The sequence below is a fragment of the Ruditapes philippinarum genome, unplaced genomic scaffold (assembly GCF_026571515.1).
Source record: "Ruditapes philippinarum isolate M1 unplaced genomic scaffold, ASM2657151v2 ctg172_1_1_1_1, whole genome shotgun sequence".
NCBI lineage: Eukaryota > Metazoa > Mollusca > Bivalvia > Venerida > Veneridae > Ruditapes > Ruditapes philippinarum.
Window position 1 is genome coordinate 19 of NW_026851682.1, and position 20,412 is coordinate 20,430.

General features: G+C 32.9%; 2 protein-coding genes across 2 annotated transcripts in view; both read left to right on the top strand.

The window, feature by feature from the left end:
• Window positions 1-461: 461 nt before the first annotated feature.
• Window positions 462-5,283, top strand: LOC132736860 (ferredoxin-fold anticodon-binding domain-containing protein 1 homolog). The gene is made up of 4 exons (XM_060724083.1): window positions 462-687; window positions 1,128-1,284; window positions 2,732-2,867; window positions 5,227-5,283. Exons 1-4 carry the CDS (start codon window positions 501-503, stop codon window positions 5,281-5,283), a joined length of 537 nt encoding a protein of 178 aa, XP_060580066.1. The 5' UTR covers window positions 462-500.
• An 8,590-nt stretch (window positions 5,284-13,873) lies between these two features.
• The window catches only part of LOC132736660 (protocadherin Fat 4-like), a 62,007-nt gene continuing 55,468 nt past the window's right edge, over window positions 13,874-20,412 (top strand). The window contains exon 1 of the mRNA XM_060723850.1: window positions 13,874-14,457. The gene's annotated coding sequence lies outside the window, so the exon portion shown is untranslated. The remainder of the gene's footprint in view (window positions 14,458-20,412) is intronic.

The following is a 20,412-nucleotide window of genomic DNA, read 5'->3' on the forward strand; positions in this document are numbered from 1 at the left end:
AATACATTAATTTTTTCACCTTAAACGGTAAAATAATGATAAAAAATAGAAATATCATGTAACTGTGTTATACTTCATTTGGTGTAATTCCCCAGAGCTAAATCCGCAACATACCGGAAAACAGTGTGTTTAGCTAGGTCTTCGAAAAGGTCAATAAATTGTAAAATCAAAAAAAAGATCTGGAAAAGAGAGATCTCTCAGAAGCAACAAAATTAGATTAAAATCGCAGACTCGGTTTAATTTAGTCTGTTAGTCTGTTCATTTAATAGGAAACTGAAAAAAGTTCAACATCCATAAAAAAATGCCTCATAGATCCGGCTTAAATGGTATTCAATCTTCAACTCTAAATGATCTGCATCAATAATCCCAAACAACCAGAAAAAATAAAATAATGCCTATAAAGTTAAGTTTTGGGCAAGTTTTTACAACTGCAACATAGTACTTGATGATCAACTTAACATTTTTCATTACAGATCAGATGATGCATTTTATATGTGATAATGGAAAAGTTAGTAAAAGGTAATACATTGCTGGTTGGTGAAGGAGATTTCTCATTTGCTGTTTCCATGGTAGAGAAGTTGCCTGGTAAAAAATGTACATGTATTACAGCAACCAGCTTGGAGACATCAGAGTCTATCCAGAAGCACCAGTATGCCGCAAAGAATATTGATTCATTAAAAGAAAAAGGTATAAATTAAATTTGTTTGGATATTATGGCCTAAAAAAATATATATTCTTGACCTAGAGCAGTGTTTGGGGAAGTGGTGCTAATGAGGTTAGTTTCAACCTTTTACCTCTTGCTGAAATGCCTAGTCAATGCAATGGTTGTCTAAACAGCAAAAATTGAATAGTGGAGGATGTGTGGGCATTTGACTGTCTTAGAATGGTGAAACTAGGGCTTTGGAAATTTTCCTCTATTCCCTAGATGTATGGGTCCAGGCACAGGTGGCAGATTCATGACATATCTACATGTACAGCCTTATTAGTGACTTTTAAAGATAATTGGCATAATGTTTGTTATTTTAAATGTCTGACATTAATCGGCTATACTGGGTCACAGGTCCACTTCAACTTTGACTTGTTTTTATTGTATCCAAATGTTTTGGCATTTTTAAATATTTATACAGGAGTTACTGTCAGACTTGATACAGATGCCACACAATTACACATCAACCCATTAACTAGAGATGAAAAGTTTTCAAGCATCATCTTCAACTTTCCACATGCTGGAGGTAAATCTAACCACAAGAAAAACAGAAAACTTCTCAATGACTTCTTTGCAAGGTATTAATCTACTATATAAAGTTACTTCCTTAATTGACCTTATGCAGTTTTATTTCTTTGTAATTGAATGATTATCAAGATCTCAATGATGTTTTCAATTATATGTCTTTATGTCTGTCAGATATGTATGATATGATAAAAGAATTTAACAATTAGCTTAGCCTAGACAGTGTAAGAAATTCGGATTTAAATTCACTAGGCCGGTCAGACTACCAGATTGGAATATTCACTAGCCCAAAAGACATTTCACTAGCACGATTCATTTGTTCAAAACAGTTGTTTATTGTTCCTCTGAAAATACAGTAGTCTGGTCGGGCTTGTTACTGTAAAAAGTTGGTAGCCCGAGGAGAAATTTAGTAGTCAGGGGCTATCGGACTACTGCTAATTTGAACACTGCCTAGATGTAACATTATCAGAAGAAAAAAATTAACAGGTTTTGTGGCTGTAAGTTGATAATAACATCCAAAACTCCTGTGAGGTACATGTATTACAATTGAAAATCTTTAGCATATACAATGTAACATGTTTAAATTCTTCTGTGAATGAATTGCAATTTGCACCATTGCTTTCTTGTGATTCATTGACAGATCTTGTATCCTGCTGGCGAGTTGCAAACTCTACCTCATTGTGACGAAAGATCACCTCCTTAGATGTGTGTTCTGATGCATTGTCTTGAGTTTGTTTGCTATTCAGTAGGCTCCCACGTTTTACAATTTTTGTAAATGTTACACGATTGTTAAGACCGAAACGATACTGTTTAAAAACGGTGGTACCATCATGTACTATACTACACCATGTATCAAGCTGCCAAATGATGACTTACTTTAATATTTTTTTATACATGTACAAATAATAATGTGGGCAGGCTCAACCACGATTCGCAGTCCAACACATTTTCTGCATTGTATCCCCATTTCGTTCATTTGAGAAACAAGGGTAAATCAATTTACCAAAAATGTAACTATATCACGAGGATAATTGCACGCTGATGCCTGTCTAAAGGTTTGAGCACAAAATTTCCGTTGTTTCACTTTGAAATCAATTCAATTAGAATTAAGTAGAATTTCATGATTACAGCAATGATTAATATTTTTTGTAAGAAATATGTCTTTCGATTAACGGTAACCATTTCGTAAAACGTGTTACGAATGTGAAAGTCGAAACGGGATCCGTTAAAGCATGTAACGTGGGGGCCTTACTATTCATGTCATACTAATTTAGAAATTTTCCCCTGAATGATGAATTGTTTGTCCAGATTGAAACCATTGACAAATCGCATTCATCCATATTTCTTAGTGTGATAAGGGTTAAAACACAGCCATGTGTAAAAGATTATGTGTCAGAGTCACCTTAATGAAAATCATTGTTTTCAAATTATCCGCAATTTAAAAAAGTTGGAGGCATTATATTAAGACTGTACAGTTCATATGTTTACAATGCTGTTCAGGTATTGGAAGGATGAAAGGCTCAGATCAAGAATGAACCGTTGTGGTAAAGGGTCAAGGTGGACCCCAGCTGAGTCAAATCCATATGAGAAAGCCTGGCATGATAGTTGGCCGGTCGTTTCCATGGCAGCCAATCTGGTCTGATATTGTACTACATGTGCCATTAATGCGGATGATTACAGGGTTACACGATCTACTGATTGTAGGTAATTATTTGTTTAAAATAGATGCTAGATAAAGCAGACTGATTTCATTTTTTGTCTGCGTATGCAATATTAACAATGTGTAACATCCATCTTTATTCCATCTTAAGTGCTCTTTAACCATCTTTTTTATTGCTATTTAGTCTCATTGACAGATAAACATTATACATTCATTGCTTGTTGTAAAGCATGTAAATTATAATTAAAAACCACTCTTCTACAACAACATATTGTTCATTATAGAAGGAAATATGGCTATGACCCCAGTAGTCTTAGCCATCGTTCCCTGAGTTGATTGCGAGAAACTGAGTAATAGGTCACTGCTTCTTGAAAATTGTAAAAGGTCCAAACGTCATTTGTAGAGGAAGGCCTCAGGACTGCAGTACAGTACAGCAAAAGGAGAGGTACCTGTTTTAATAGAAAATACTAGAATTAGAAGTTAATGTATGAGAATTTTTCAAAAAGTTGTATGTTTCGATGTTGTTTTGCTATTTTGAAATCGTATATGTGTGAGAGGCCTTACACACAATACATGTTAGTGTAGCCTGTTATTAACACAAGAAACAAAAATAATAGTTGGCTAACAAATATTTTCAAAACTCTTTATATTTTTGTCTCTCTTGTGAAGATTTTTTGTTCATTATATATCAAAATAATTAATTTATAAACATCCTTTTGACTTACATATTATTTTTATCAAAGATTAAAAACAAATTTCTTCTGATAATAAAAGAACAACAATCTTAGCTTAACACATGTTTAACAAATTTTCATGTCTTCTATCCCAGGAGTTTAGATAAGGTTTCAACACAGAGAGAATGCACTGACACATTAGTGTTTGAAGATGGCCAGCCCGTAAGGTCCCTGTGGTGCTGATGAGGTAAAGATCAAGCTAGGAAACAACATCTTCCTGTGTCCAGCCTTATGATCTCACAGAAAACTGCTAAAATCAGTTTGTGTATCTCTTTTGTAGTTGTGACTGACACTTGCAGAACAGACTTGTCGCTGCTTACCCAGAAATGTTTTTGTTTATTTGCTAAAAAGCTTTTCCTTTTGATGTACTTTTAATATATTACTGATAAAAAGTTAATCAGTGGGTCCAGTGTACTGATCCATCTTTTTAACTTTATTGCTCTTATTGGCATTTTAGTGATCAGTTATAGTGGATTTAGGTATTTTGTATGGTAACAAAATACTATTTTATAACATTTGTATTTTTGTGATAAATAACATATTTAGTGCTACTTCTTTAAGGTACCCAAGCATCTAACATGCGCTCAAACTGTTATTTAATGTTATAAAGGTAAAAACTGGTTGTTTTGACATTTCTAGGAAATTAAAAACATATTCGCTTTTTCAGCATAGATCTTCTTGTTAACTCAGTATGATGAATTATAATCCTTAAAGTCTCTTTTCTAATGTATATAAAACAGACAAAAATGCTCACATTTTAGAGCCTTCAGGATTTGTTTTACATTTTACCTGCTCAGCCATTGAAAAATATTATAAAATACATGTTATATAATATATATATATATATCTAGTATGTTTTAATAGTAAGTCAGAGCAAACACGGTAGTTTAACTTTTAATATTAATGGTAGATGACCTAAATTTCTAATTGCATTTCAAAAGTGTGTGAAGGCATAAGCATAGATTGCTGCTTAGAGAATTGTTGACTATAATACATCTGTAATCAATAGTGCAGTTAAAACATTTTGATTTATCAAATATATTAACAACGGAGGAAGGGGAAGAACTAATGCTGTTCATTCAAAGCTTAACAAGGGTGAGTAATGCATTTGATCATAAATGGAACTTTTAAATAGTGAGGTTAGAATAAATGAAAAATGTGTGGTATTTCCCAGCACTTCTATATCTGAAACAAATGTTGAGTCTCTTTGTGATGAATATAATCTGTTTTGGAGTAGTATTCCCATATTTGTGTCTAGGTTCATCTGCTGTAATGAATAAAGTGTACAGACAAAATGTTTTCTGTTTTTCTGTGACTAAACCTTTGTTTTGTTTATTAGGTCTATATGCCAGTTATAACACAACCTTACAAATCATGCCACAAATAATTATTTTGATCATAGATGCACTGACAACACAAAAATTTAGGACAGAATAAATTGACAAAATATGTTTTAAAATGAAAGAGAAAATCGGAATAAAATTCTTTGCAATTTCTTTGTAAGGCACAGATATGGTTGGGGAATTTTCATGTTTTCTTTTAACTGTGAAAGCTAAATATATAAAACTAATATATTAAACATTTTCTGTCATTTTTTACAGGTCTATAAACAGCAATATGAGTCATCCAATACACAAGAGTTTATAGAAGATTTCTGAAATGTCTTACTTGTAATACAACCAACAAAGTTGAAAATCGAGGACTTCAAAGCCCTTTCAAAGAATATGCAACCAGAGTTCCATCATGTGATGCTGGTTTAATGTCAGATGAGGATTCTTATTATAAACTGATTAAATCTGATGTCACAGATTTCAAGGAGGTCGGTGATGATCTAAGTGATCTAATAGATGAAAAAGAAGTTAATAAAATGACCAAGGATGATAAAGATGTTAGTATAGACTGGAACCCATTAGTATTTGCAGGTCCCGACGACCCTGAAATTTTAAGGATAAAATATGGACCAGTCTATAAACCATGTGATATTTCATTGAACCAGTCTCTTGTGTCCTATATTATGACACTTGCATGGCCTGTTTCTATAGGTTCAGATAATGGTGATGATTTGGAGCTTGTTAAAGAAAATTTAGCTAAAACTGCGAATGAAGTTGCACATAATGTTAAACATATACTTGATGATATGATGGTAAACACAAGGTGGAAGGTAGATATAACAAATGGTCATGTTGAGTTTATTCAAATTTTGTCTGAAGATTTAGAAAAAGTTTTTGATGTGGCTGACATATACATCTGTGATAAAACACTTAATTTATCCGAAGGAACAGTACATAATAAGAGCAAAGATCAAGAATCTGTGAAGCTAGGTGATTGCAAATTGAAATTTGTCAGGGATAATTTAGTATCAAAATCTTCATTTGTTACAGTTTTCTGTACCATTGACCTGTGTAAACTTGCATGTAGTATATACAGCATCGAAAATGAGAAATTGATGTGGTCTGAAGACTCAAGAGTACTTGGTATGTTTTCTCAGCTAGATCTTGTATCACCTGTTCATAGTTCTGTTCTTGAAAATGGTTTACAAGCTGTTAATGAAAGAACACAAAGTGAGCCAAAATTATCAGAATGTAAAGCTGCAGATGTAGCCAGAAGCAGTAAATTTCAGTGCAAAGATTTTGGTATAAAATCACCGAGCTTATATCCGATGACATTCGTTCATGACATGAGTTTCTGGGAGAACAAGAACTTACCATTTTGTAGGTTGAAGTATTGTGACATAATACGAGATGTGGCAGGTGATTGTGTGATTGGTGTAGAACTTTTAGATACATACACTGAACCTGTATCTGGTAAAACAAGTCGCTGTTACAGATTGACATTCCAGTCGGCGGACAAGGCACTGTCGTATGACACGTCTTGGAGGTTACAAAGTCTTATACGACTTGAAGTTGAGAAGAATATGAAAATTGAATTGAGATAGTGAATTCTTATAATTTTAATTACGGTTATTTATTTGAAATGAGTATTTCTATGAGAGAAAAAAAATTCAACTATCATAGGACTATCTGTCTGGTGCTTGCTGTGGATGTATGCATATGTTAGGATATTGATTAATCTAAATATATGTTTTCTGATACACATTTGTACCCTATTGAAGATCATTTATGTATACATATGTACACTTATAAAGCTGTAAAGTAAAAGATAGTAATGTCACTTGTTAACTTATTTTCTCTTACTCTTAAAAGTTATACGATCTTTCTGTTAAGTTCAGTTTTTTCTAGAGAGTTTTTTTAGGGGCATCGAAGGCCGAGTGGTTATGGTCTTTAACTTTAAACCACTTGCCCCTCACCACTTTGGGTTTCAATCATGACAGGGACTTCTTTCAAGTGAGCTAGCTTACAGAATGTGGATGGTTCTACTCGGGTGCCTGTTTGTGTCTGAAATAATGCATAGAAGGGCACTTGAGGTCTTCCTCCACCAATAAATCTGGAAAGTTGCCATATGACCAACTGTATACTCTGTTGGTGTGATTTAAACCCTGACCAAAAAAAAAATTACATATTTAGTTACCTAAGTCTGTCCAGTCTTTCTCTTATACAAAGTTCTCATTGATTTACTATCATCTAGCTGATAAATCACTTCTAATATTTTGATACCAAGGCTACAAAACAAAGTTTTGTTTTGAGGGGAAAGAAAATTAAATTAGTATATAAGAGTATATATACAATATTTTAATACCATTATTAAATCATTTATGTTTAACAATTAAGTATGCATGCATGTAAATATAATGATAACTAATTCATTGACATAAAAAATACTGGATAAAGAATTTGCTCATTGCCCGAAGATATAATGTATGTTCAGATTAATATTTATTTCTAGGAACAAATGGTTTATGTCTAATGACTGATGCAGTAATTTTACTTAACATTTTCTTCCTCTGAAAAATAATACAGATATGCGGTTGTATTTTTTTTTGTTATTTTTTTTTGTTATTGAAGACTCTATTTAGTTTATGTATATTTTATTGCGATTATTGATAACAAAATTAGAAATAGTTTCCTTGCAAACACTGATCCTATAAGATTACAGCTAATTTAAGCTAAGCAGTAAGCAGTAAATAAATAAACTAAAAAAGTGACATATCTCTTACATTGTTCTAAGAGCACCGTCTGGTTAGCTCAATAGGTAGAGCGTTGGACTGTGAGTCGGGCGAGCCTGGTTCGATTCCCGGACGGCGCATGTCACTTTCGTTGTGATTTATCATGAAATCATTTCTACGGTCATTTGCACTGTACCTCTGCTCTAGCATGTAAAGAAGTCATCAGTTACTTGTGAAAGTGAAGGCAACTGGTAAACTGCTTGACAGCCTGCCCACGAACAATGCGGTGGCTGATCTGTTCTCTGGTTAATTTAATGAGGCTTACTTAACTAAAACGTTTCTCAGCAATTTACTGACAACTTCTCTATAAAGCACGGGGTCAAAATGTGACCAATGCTCGACCTAAAAAATCCATAGCTTGTGGGCATAAGGCATTCCCTTTGATATTTACGAGGGTGGACTGAAACCTGTAACTGCATGTGCAGCAACGTATAAACCTTAATTTATGAGTATGATTACCAGGAAATTATATCTATATATGTCCCTGTTGATACTAATTTACATTTCCGCAATCCGAAAATTGCAGGACAAATTTGTATGATGTTATTATGCATGAATGTTGTACTAAATACCACATAATAACTGTTGTACTCGCATTAACGTATCATCAAAGATGAGAATACAATTACATCAATCCTGTGCTGAAACATTTTCTCAGAAGTATATATCACAAAATGAACTTATAATGTATGCGTAAATCATAATTCGTTTTTGTTAGCTACAGACATTACATATCGTATGTTATGTTCAGTGCTAAATTCAACTTTATTTATAGTCTAAAAGAATGGATATGTACTTTGTAACCTATGTGAGGTCGCTATAGCGACTTATTAATGTCGCCGACATTTATTCAATCACGGACTTGAAGTCCGTGATTCCATTAACTTTGCGAAAAAACATGCCAATCTTAGTGCACTCATTTCATTAGCAGGAGTTAAAGAGTAAGTTAAAGATTTACACAGACGTGGTGCCTGCACGTTGTCATACTCAAACAGACCATTTTGAGTGCTCATTTACCATAAAAAATTGTCAATGCACTTAAATTGTTCACTTGTTTCCTTAAAGATACTTTAAAATAAAGTTTATAAAGCGATGTTCCAGCTTTACTGGTAGACGAAAACCTCAGGTGTCCCTTCATTATTTCAGGCACGATAGGGTACCTGACTTGAACCATCGATCATCTGCATCTAGTTATATCTGGATATCTTCCTCACACAAAAGAACTCATAGTTTATAGTTTATTTCGGGAATTTGAACTCGCAGGGATTAAGAGCAAGTGATTTAAAGTCAGCCTTTTCTGTCATTCGGCCTTAGAACAACATGGTGGTGGTGGTGTTGATAGTTTTCACTCCGAATTTTGACACACATTCGAGGGCTTCAAGATATATGCCCGCGAGCAATCTGATCACGTGGTTCATTCGAGAAGCATATCTAAAATCGCTTAAAAGGGACTCCTTTGAGTTTTTTTTAGCTACGGGACTGAAAATATGTGTTCGGCAACTGTGTAAAATTTGATGTATGTCTTGACAAAAACTTATATGATGAATCGCTCAATCCGTTTACCCGAATTATCATTTTGATTGTGCAAAATGATTTGGAAATGAAATTTTAAACACTTGGCTGAAAATCTTTTAATTCCGAGTATATTTCGTTATAACGATTTACTTTATTTTTTGGTTTTAAGTGCTTAAGTTTATTTATAGAATTTCAAATCTTATGCTTTTTGGTCTAAGGACCTCAGTAGAGCTCCTTTAAGGCTATACTAATATCGCATGGAGTGAAGCTGCCAGATGTATCCACTCGGTCATTGAATCCACTCAACCATTCCATTTTAATCCACTCAACCATTCCATTTTAATCCACTCGATCATTCCATTTTAATCCACTCGATCATTCCATCCAACCGGTCATTCAATTCACCCGATCATTCCATTTTAATCCACCTGATCATTCCATTTTAATCCACTCAACCATTCCATTTTAATCCACTCGATCATTCCATTTTAATCCACCTGATCATTCCATTTTAATCCACTCGATCATTCCATTTTAATCCACCCGATCATTCCATATTAATCCACCTGATCATTCCATTTTAATCCACTCGATCATTCCATCCAATCGGTCATTCAATTCACCCGATCATTCCATTTTAATCCACTCAACCATTCCATTTTAATCCACTCAACCATTCCATTTTAATCCACTCGATCATTCCATTTTAATCCACTCGATCATTCCATTTTAATCCACTCGATCATTCCATCCAACCGGTCATTCAATTCACCCGATCATTCCATTTTAATCCACCTGATCATTCCATTTTAATCCACTCAACCATTCCATTTTAATCCACTCAACCATTCCATTTTAATCCACTCCATCATTCCATTTTTATCCACTCCATCATTCCATCCAATCGGTCATTCAATTCACCCGATCATTCCATTTTAATCCATCTGATCATTCCATTAAAATCCACTCGATCATTCCATTTAAATCCACTTGATCATTCCATTTTAATCCACTCGATCATTCCATCCAATCGGTCATTCAATTCACCCGATCATTCCATTTTAATCCACCTGATCATTCCATTTTAATCCACTCGATCATTCCATTTCAATCCACTCGATCATTCCATTTTAATCCACTCGATCATTCCATCCAACCGGTAATTCAATTCACACCCGATCATTCCATTTTAATCCACCTGATCATTCCATTTTAATCCACTCAACCATTCCATTTTAATCCACTCGATCATTCCATTTTAATCCACTCGATCATTTCATTTTAATCCACCTGATCATTCCATTTTAATCCACTCGATCATTCCATCCAATCGGTCATTCAATTCACCCGATCATTCCATTTTAATCCACCTGATCATTCCATTTTAATCCACTCAACCATTCCATTTTAATCCACTCGATCATTCCATTTTAATCCACTCGATCATTCCATTTTAATCCACTCGATCATTCCATCCAATCGGTCATTCAATTCACCCGATCATTCCATTTTAATCCACCTGATCATTCCATTTTAATCCACTCAACCATTCCATTTTAATCCACCCGATCATTCCATATTAATCCACCTGATCATTCCAATTTAATCCACTCGATCATTCCATCCAATCGGTCGTTCAATTCACCCGATCTTTCCATTTTAATCCACCTGATCATTCCATTTTAATCCACTCGATCATTCCATTTTAGTCCACTCAACCATCCCATTTTAATCCACTCAACCATTCCATTTTAATCCACTCGATCATTCCATTTTAATCCACTCGATCATTCCATCCAACCGGTCATTCAATTCACCCGATCATTCCATTTTAATCCACCTGATCATTCCATTTTAATCCACTCAACCATTCCATTTTAATCCACTCAACCATTCCATTTTAATCCACTCCATCATTCCATTTTAATCCACTCCATCATTCCATCCAATCGGTCATTCAATTCACCCGATCATTCCATTTTGATCCATCTGATCATTCCATTAAAATCCACTCGACCATTCCATTTTAATCCACTCGATCATTCCATTTTAATCCACTCGATCATTCCATCCAATCGGTCATTCAATTCACCCGATCATTCCATTTTAATCCACCTGATCATTCCATTTTAATCCACCTGATCATTCCATTTTAATCCACTCGAACATTCCATTTCAATCCACTCGATCATTCCATTTTTATCCACTCGATCATTCCATCCAACCGGTCATTCAATTCACCCGATCATTCCATTTTAATCCACCTGATCATTCCATTTTAATCCACTCAACCATTCCATTTTAATCCACTCGATCATTCCATTTTAATCCACTCGATCATTCCATTTTAATCCACCTGATCATTCCATTTTAATCCACTCGATCATTCCATCCAATCGGTCATTCAATTCACCCGATCATTCCATTTTAATCCACCTGATCATTCCATTTTAATCCACTCAACCATTCCATTTTAATCCACTCGATCATTCCATTTTAATCCACTCGATCATTCCATCCAACCGGTCATTCAATTCACCCGATCATTCCATTTTAATCCACTCGATCATTCCATTTTAATCCACTCGATCATTCCATCCAACCGGTCATTCAATTCACCCGATCATTCCATTTTAATCCACCTGATCATTCCATTTTAATCCACCTGATCATTCCATTTTAATCCACTCAACCATTCCATTTTAATCCACTCGATCATTCCATTTTAATCCACTCAATCATTCCATTTTAATCCACCTGATCATTCCATTTTAATCCACCTGATCATTCCATTTTAATCCACTCAACCATTCCATTTTAATCCACTCGATCATTCCATTTTAATCCACTCGATCATTCCATTTTAATCCACCTGATCATTCCATTTTAATCCACTCGATCATTCCATCCAATCGGTCATTCAATTCACCCGATCATTCCATTTTAATCCACCTGATCATTCCATTTTAATCCACTCAACCATTCCATTTTAATCCACTCGATCATTCCATTTTAATCCACTCGATCATTCCATTTTAATCCACGCGATCATTCCATTTTAATCCACTCGATCATTCCATCCAATCGGTCATTCAATTCACCCGATCATTCCATTTTAATCCACCTGATCATTCCATTTTAATCCACTCGATCATTCCATTTCAATCCACTCGATCATTCCATTTTAATCCACTCGATCATTCCATCCAACCGGTCATTCAATTCACCAGATCATTCCATTTTAATCCACTCGATCATTCCATTTTAATCCACCTGATCATTCCATTTTAATCCACTCGATCATTCCATCCAATCGGTCATTCAATTCACCCGATCATTCCATTTTAATCCACTCAATCATTCCATTTTAATCCACTCGATCATTCCATCCAATCGGTCATTCAATTCACCCGATCATTCCATTTTAATCCACCTGATCATTCCATTTTAATCCACTCGATCATTCCATTTTAATCCACTCGATCATTCCATTTTAATCCACTCGATCATTCCATCCAACCGGTCATTCAATTCACCCGATCATTGAATCCACTCGGACATTAATTCCACTCGGTCATTCAATCCAATTGTTCATTCAGTCCACTCTGTAAAAGTTTTGTTTAGAATTCGAAAAAAATGAAAGTAATCTTATTTGCTTAAAGTTTTTTATTGTTGGATGTTTAATAGTTCATGCTAAATACTGGACTTTGTTCAGTTGGGTATGTCTTGTTCATTCATTAATATGTTTTATCATTTTTCGTGTCGTTTGAAAATAAAAAATATAAAGAAGGAACATGACTATTTATACCTAAGTAAACAAAACAATCCTGTAAAATATAAAGGATATAGCTATGCTTGTATACATTTAAATCCCTCTAGAAATACGCCAAACAGACAAATTCTCTGTACCGGGATACAGAAATATGGTACTTACCTTAAATGTAATCAAATAAAACATCTGTAAAAAAATACATTTAAACGCCTTTCTTTACTTTAATATTGTTCACAATTAGAAATCTTTTGTCATTAGTTAATGTTTAAAAATTCTTTAGTGTACCTTTAATTGAAAAAAAAAGAAAGAAAAAAAAACACATCATCATCAACAACAAAAAGAACGAAAGGAAAAAATACAGTTAAACAGTTTGCAGATGTTTTTCCTTGTTCACTCGAGTCATAAGACCCTTAAATATTTTATGGCGCTGACTCACTATATATAGTCAATGTTTTTATATTTCTATTTGCAATAAGAAATGCACATTGTGTGCCAAATTAAATAGTCTAAATATTTTAAGGCATTTTTTAAAAAACACTATGACTTAAGAAAAAACTATTAAAATTCTTGTCAGGCAATTAACCAGATATATCATTACAAAAAAGGTCAAAGTGTTAACATATGGTGCTCGTATCTAAAATCTACGATCCTATTTTAAACAAAAAGATTATGCTACACAATACTGCAAAAAACCAACTCCCTTGTCTTTCTTTTTTGTAATGAAAATGCATAGTAATATTGTACCACACCTAGACCAGTTTAAAACTTCGTCATGCTCAGTAAGTTAAACGCCTCACTTGCCGCTTTTATTGTATACAACCCTTGAAATTTTGAATACGCAGGCCGTGTTTGTATTTAAAAGAGGACATAAAAATATTTAGTATGCCAATTAAAACAGCCTGTAGACCTTTAGCAACTTACTTTAAATAATGAGATCACTGAACTGTGACAATTAGAGATCTAATAGAATAGAATGTCCTTTTAACCATCGGTGTTTTTTATGTTATCTATTATACAATTAAATTCTAACGCATCTGTTACTTAATTACAACATTTCATTCATAATTTAAACCATAACAAGTCTCGCTATTTGGCTAGTGGTAGGTTAAAGAAAAAATGGACAAAGTGTTTGACAGATTTGACAGGATTTCCAGTGTTCAATAGGTTATCCGTGGGCAGTTTAAACATAGTCGTAGTGGAATTTACTTGCCTTTAACCTTTCTATAGTAAAAACTGAACTTAACTTTACTCGGTATTCAACCAAAACGCCGGATAGTCCTCGCACATGTTTAAAAGTATTGGAGTAAATAATTTTCTTATACGCTTAAAAAGTTTATATAACAAGAGTGAATCATCATAACGTCGTGATAAAAGTATTTACTATTTGGAATAAAACTCGGACTATTGGAATAACATAAAAAGGTAAGCCATTTAATATTTAACAAAATTGCCCCATTTTCAATACAGTGTTAAATATTAATATATCCATTTATACTTTCCCTTTATAGAAATACATTTAGTTAGTACAAACTTTAAATGGCTTAATAGAATGTAAACATGCAGGGGTCCAGAGTTATTTTAAGGAAGAAGAAAATGACAATTTTTTTGAAAGGAGGTTCTTTTTTGCTATATAAAGAGATACATGTATAGTACGTACAATATTGAACATATTAATTTAAATAAATATACTGTAAGAAACACCTGTATATTGTTTCACATTCATTAATAATTCACACCTGCCGTTAATAAGTGTAAAATAATTGATTTAATGCTGTTCTAACCGATTTAAATTAATCGAACTGAAAAATATGTCAATGAAAATGATAAAATCATATACAAAATATAAAGATTTCCCATAAAACCCGACCCCTCTGTCCCCATCCCCACCATACCCAAATACGGTACACAGAGTAAATTCATGTTGTACAATTAACTAATTTGTTAACTTTGTTCTGCGTTAACAAACATGAGCTTGGTAGAAACAATATTTTAAATACATGTAGTAACATTTTATTTCTATTCATTGATGATGACTTTGATCAGATAGTATGCTGCCGATTCGGTCTAATTACAGCCAACGTTAACTGTACGTGTCTCAATATTTTTTAATGAACAATACATGTACATTTGTACTTGATATCTTGGAGAAATATTCCGAAATTGATCAAATGCAACCATTCCCTCAAATGGATAATGGACAAAATGAATGGCATTGGCTGTTCTTTTTTGCTGTATTTTCTCCCGTTCTATTTCTTTATTACCTGGTCCATTCCATCATCTATTTCTTCACATATTCTCAGAAGGTCTCCTATCACAGACCCAAACACCGTGAAATTATTTCTTGACTTTGTCATTACAAGTATTTGTTCTTTTTTACGTAAAGTGAATGATGTCATGATAGATTTACAACAGATTTATTACTCCCTATTATCCCGAACAACGAGACAAATTGAGATTGATCTTGGTCCACAAAAACAGAATACTTCGAGCAAGGGAGAAAAAAATCGTTCGTTCGTTATACGAGTCATTAAATACATTGATTATATGAATATTGTGAGCAATTAAAACCGTTAAATATACAGACACCTGAGACTTATATATGGAGCATGCGACCAATATAAAGGATTAAATATGAAAATCTTGTTTGTAGAATAGGTCAATGTATCAAGAATTGGTCAACTTGTCATTTTTAGACATTTCCTAAAGTACTGCATTTTTATATGAATGACTGTTTATATACAAACAATGATAATTATATAGAACTTTAAACTTTTTACCAGCTGGAATCGGAAGTTATTGACCTTTGTCATCAGTATAGAGCCGTGCCAGCTTGGACACCCATACAGTCTGACCAGGCTCGACTCTATACTGTTGGCTGATTTTTGTTGTTTTTTGTTTGTTTGTAATTTGATGTTGAAACCCCTTTAACTTTAAACATTGTTCCTAATTCAAAACTGGACAATTCGTTACAGTTGTCCGCCAGGTTAAGGGTTGATAATAGTGTTATTATTTTTATATATACGGACAACAAATGTGCTAACATTAAAGATCCATTGGAAGCTTAAAAAATGAAATTCAGGTCAAACGGTGAAGATAAAATCTTGTCTATCGGATGGATTGGGCTAAGGTGTAATTTTGTATAAGGCAGCAGTCCAGTCGAACAAAATTAAGTACATATTTGTCCTGCTTGTATACGCTTCAGTGTTTCTTTTATATTTGTTAAAACCTTCATTTACACAAATATGTTAAGGACTGACCATATCCGTGAAAATCTGGTAGGCTATTTATTTTGAAAATGTTTAAGGATTTGTCCGTGTTTATAAAGGAAACACTAAATACTGTTACGCTATTGAGAGCTTATCCTTGCAATATAATTTATATGCTTAATTGAAATGTAACAAAGGGAGAGAGAGCAGCTAATTCTAACATATGCACTAATTTCTTTTCAATAATTATGCAAAGTCGGGATCAGTTAATAACTCAAGGTCGGTAAAATCATTCAAATGCTACCAAAACAGAACTTTAGAACTACAAAGAAGGCGGAGATACAATTAAAGTCTCGCAGTTTGTTTTACATATTCAAATGCATAATGTCAATAATCAGTTTGAAACAACCTTGTCAAACATGCGGTCTCTGCGGATTAAAGATTTAATCAGTTTTAATTTATAATTAATCTTCCTGCTTTTCCGAAATCATTAAACATATCGTTTATTTGATCTGACAATATTTTTTCCTCTTATTCACGTTCCAGTAAGTGCATGGCAAACGTTCAGCGTAAAACGTTAAGATAAAAAAACAAACCGCGTTTTCAAAGTTCCGATATTTTTAGCGGGGTGGCTCCTAAACGAAATCGTGACTGATCATATCCGGTGACAATGAAAATATTTTTCATATTAAATATTTGAGTATTTCAGATTGTTAAGAAATCCAGCACGATCAGATAGGCATGCTCATTAAGCTTGTTAATGGGGGTAATATACAATGAATGTATATTTCATTTTCACACATTCGCTGTCAACCATAACATATAATATATATCATAATTGCATTGAAATAAATGGCAAAAAGAGTCTAGTTTATAACATGTCGAATATATTTATACATTTTAGTGAAAGCACTTAATTCTTCTCAGCATTTTCTTTGGACAATTTTTGCAAATAACGATCTGTTGTCTGTCGAAAATTTCTTCTTCATCTTATTATTTTTGACTACCAGCACAAAGAACTTATAAGAAAGTTTTTATTAAAAGCATGAGATTCTTCTACCATTCTACCGTTCAGACTCTTCTTTTTATGAAGTAAAGGTTATAGGTTACAAGTTAAACGTACAGAAAACCAAATGACAGTTTTAGCAGACGAATTTTTTTTCGAGAATGCAAAGATCGAGCTAATACTCATAAAGTACATGTATATAAATTTAAAACGTTCTTTTTTGTGTCCAGCGTGTACTATCATTTTTATAATAACCAACGGTTGTATATAAAATAAGAGGACTGTGTTTGACAGTTGTTTTAAAATATTTCAGCAATATTTGTATATTTTAACATATTTAGTAGTTTTGCAAGTCGCTATAGTAGGTAAATTTGAATAGTTATTTATATTATACAGATGATATCTAACGAACTTGTGTATATATAAAGTACGTATATCATAGGTTTGTGATTATAATGTGATTCCGTGAATAGGCTTAAATCGGTGCCAGGGGGCCTGGAGGTATCTTGCATGTACCACTTCCGTCCATGAACAGGCCCAATCAAACCGAATCTGCAATATTTTCAATTTTGCCGTTTTAAGCGTTCTTTAGGGACTCTGTTTTTTTCTATTAAACTTTATTGAAGTTTTTAAAAACTTAATTTAATTATAAAACAACAAATGTAGAAGTTGTAATTGTGTCTTTTTAACATATCCGGTTCATATATAACTCGTACATTAAGATTTTATTATATGACTAGAAATATGACAAAGTACAAAAAAAGTTATCTTATCATATTATCTTATATGTACATAAAGTCGTAGGTTTATATCTAAACGTTTTAATTGATATATCCAGGCGCATACAGATTACATATATAAACGTAAAGAGATATGATACAAAACATCGTTGGAAAATCTTTTATTTTGCATTCAGATACGCTGAATTTAAATTATCTCATTAAATTAGTTGATTGTTTTAGCAATGTGAGTAGTAACAAGTTAAAATGAATGATGTTTTTTTTCCGAAACGTTTTCTTAATAGCTAAAAGCTTTAATGTATTACTTAAAACCTAACTGTTCAAACATTTGCCAAAAAAGATAATATATGTAGTGAAATAAGAATGTACGTATTTGATAAAACCCAACTATCCCATCCAATCTTAATGAAAACCTTCCCATTACAGTTTCTATTATTGAATGTATCTACCACGGGGATTTTGTTGCTAAATAACAAGATTTGCACTTTTGTACTTTTAAGAGTTTTACTTTGATAATAACCTGGTCGGCTACTGTCGTCTTTATTCATTTTCAGTCAGATAAAGATGGGCTATTAACACGTATTACATTGACTATGCTGGAAACTTACCTTACAAATAACAAAAAAATAACGTTTCGAAAATTGAAAACTAATACATTACATCAGATTTTGTAAATTTCGTAAATCAAATATAATTCTTTTTATCTTCAATATGTAATGCATGTTCATTAAATGATATTGGGGAGGAGACACACCTTTATGAAACCAAAATTACATAAAGACATACGCATGAATAAGTTTAGCGATAGTTAACATATAATCATGTATCCGGGAAGTAACCTTTGCATTGTCAATCTCGAATTATGATTTGCCTTTAAATATCCCAATTAGCAAGTTAGTGGTAAAATGTGAAAAAACAAACATTCTTTTATTGAAAACGGAAATAAAACGTTTTAAACAATTTTAGCTACATCCTTTATCTGGATTCAATGATAAGGAAAATAAATTAATGTGAAGTAAAAATTGCATGCCGCATTATATTTGATATTTTTTTAATGTACTGAAATTAAATACTATATCTGAAGGTGAAATATCAACTTTAATAACACGAAACCTCTTAATCAATGAAAATTTGTTCGTCGACCCATTATAATGTTCTTGAATTTGATACTCATTCAATGTTACACAATCAAAAACCATCTTATACGTTTATAAATTGTTTGATCATAAATCAAACACTATTTGTGGTGATTTTGCATGTTTTAAAATGCAAACCACATGTTAATTATCTGTGAAAAAAATACGATCCGCCATCATGTGATGTCCACCGTATTGCGTTACATATCATGTGTGGGTATAAAATTATAAGATGTCCCAACAATATTTGTGATTAATTTAAAGCAATAAGGAGATCTATATTGTACTTAAACTTATAAATGGACTGGGTTTCAATGAGATGATAAAAAAGGTTTGTACCTTTTAATCATTAAATTCTACTCTTTTGTACAAATATGACATCATATCCTCATTTGTATAAGGTGTTAAACCTAAAAGTCGTTTTTCTTCTTGCACCAATAGAATGAAACCAACACAATAAGAATTGGTAGTATAGAATCTTTGAACAGGCACTCGCGTGTTATCATATATTAATGGACGGTGTTACGTGTCAAGTGAAAACTTTTTACGAATATTAAAAGACATTGTTAAACATTTTATATGAGTGTTTTCTAATATTCAATTTCAATACAATCTTGACATAAACAGTAATCATGTTTCATTTTTGTAATTGAAAGCCAATTTTGTAACCCTGGTCAAAATGGCTTTTATCAGATCATAGGTTTACAGGTCCCGTCTATCATTTTATTTCAATTTTGACATAAAGAGGTAGAAATTTAACTCCACTGATTTACGCTTTTTAAATGCTGTGTAGTTAAAAGTCGTACTTAATCTCAGGGATCATTAATTCCAGTATTTACTGTTGAAGATTAGGTCCTGTTTAAGTCGGTGCTTGGGGGGGGGGGGGGGGAAGAGAGATTTGAGATGTGTTTCGTATTTCATCATCAGACTAAACATAGACATAAGACTTCAGTTTTTATCATTTATTTTGCATAAGGTTTATTGCTTTAGAGAAATCCCCACTTCCTTAAAATTAATATTGAATTTGAGAAGAGATTGGCATTGAAATCTGAAAAAAAACAACATATTAGTAAAAACCGAGGAAAAATCCAGGACTTAGCCAGACTCATATCAAGGTCAATTGCGACAAATGGATAATTCGTGTAGATGAAGTCCTCTTTCCGTTTGTTTTCGCTTGTGTATATTTGCTTTGTTTTTGTAATTCTCAAATAGTGACATCTTCTTTCGACCAACATATATATGGACTTTAACACAGCAATGTTGTTCTGATTCAGTTTTACAACCAAAAT

Excerpts from the sequence above, each read along its gene's own strand:
- LOC132736860 (XM_060724083.1), top strand. The coding sequence starts at position 501 with ATGGAAAAGTTAGTAAAAGGTAATACATTGCTGGTTGGTGAAGGAGAT. Across the intron at positions 1,285-2,731 it reads CTCAATGACTTCTTTGCAAG|GTATTGGAAGGATGAAAGGC; the intron begins GTATTAATCTAC and ends AATGCTGTTCAG. Across the intron at positions 2,868-5,226 it reads TTTCCATGGCAGCCAATCTG|GTCTATAAACAGCAATATGA; the intron begins GTCTGATATTGT and ends CATTTTTTACAG.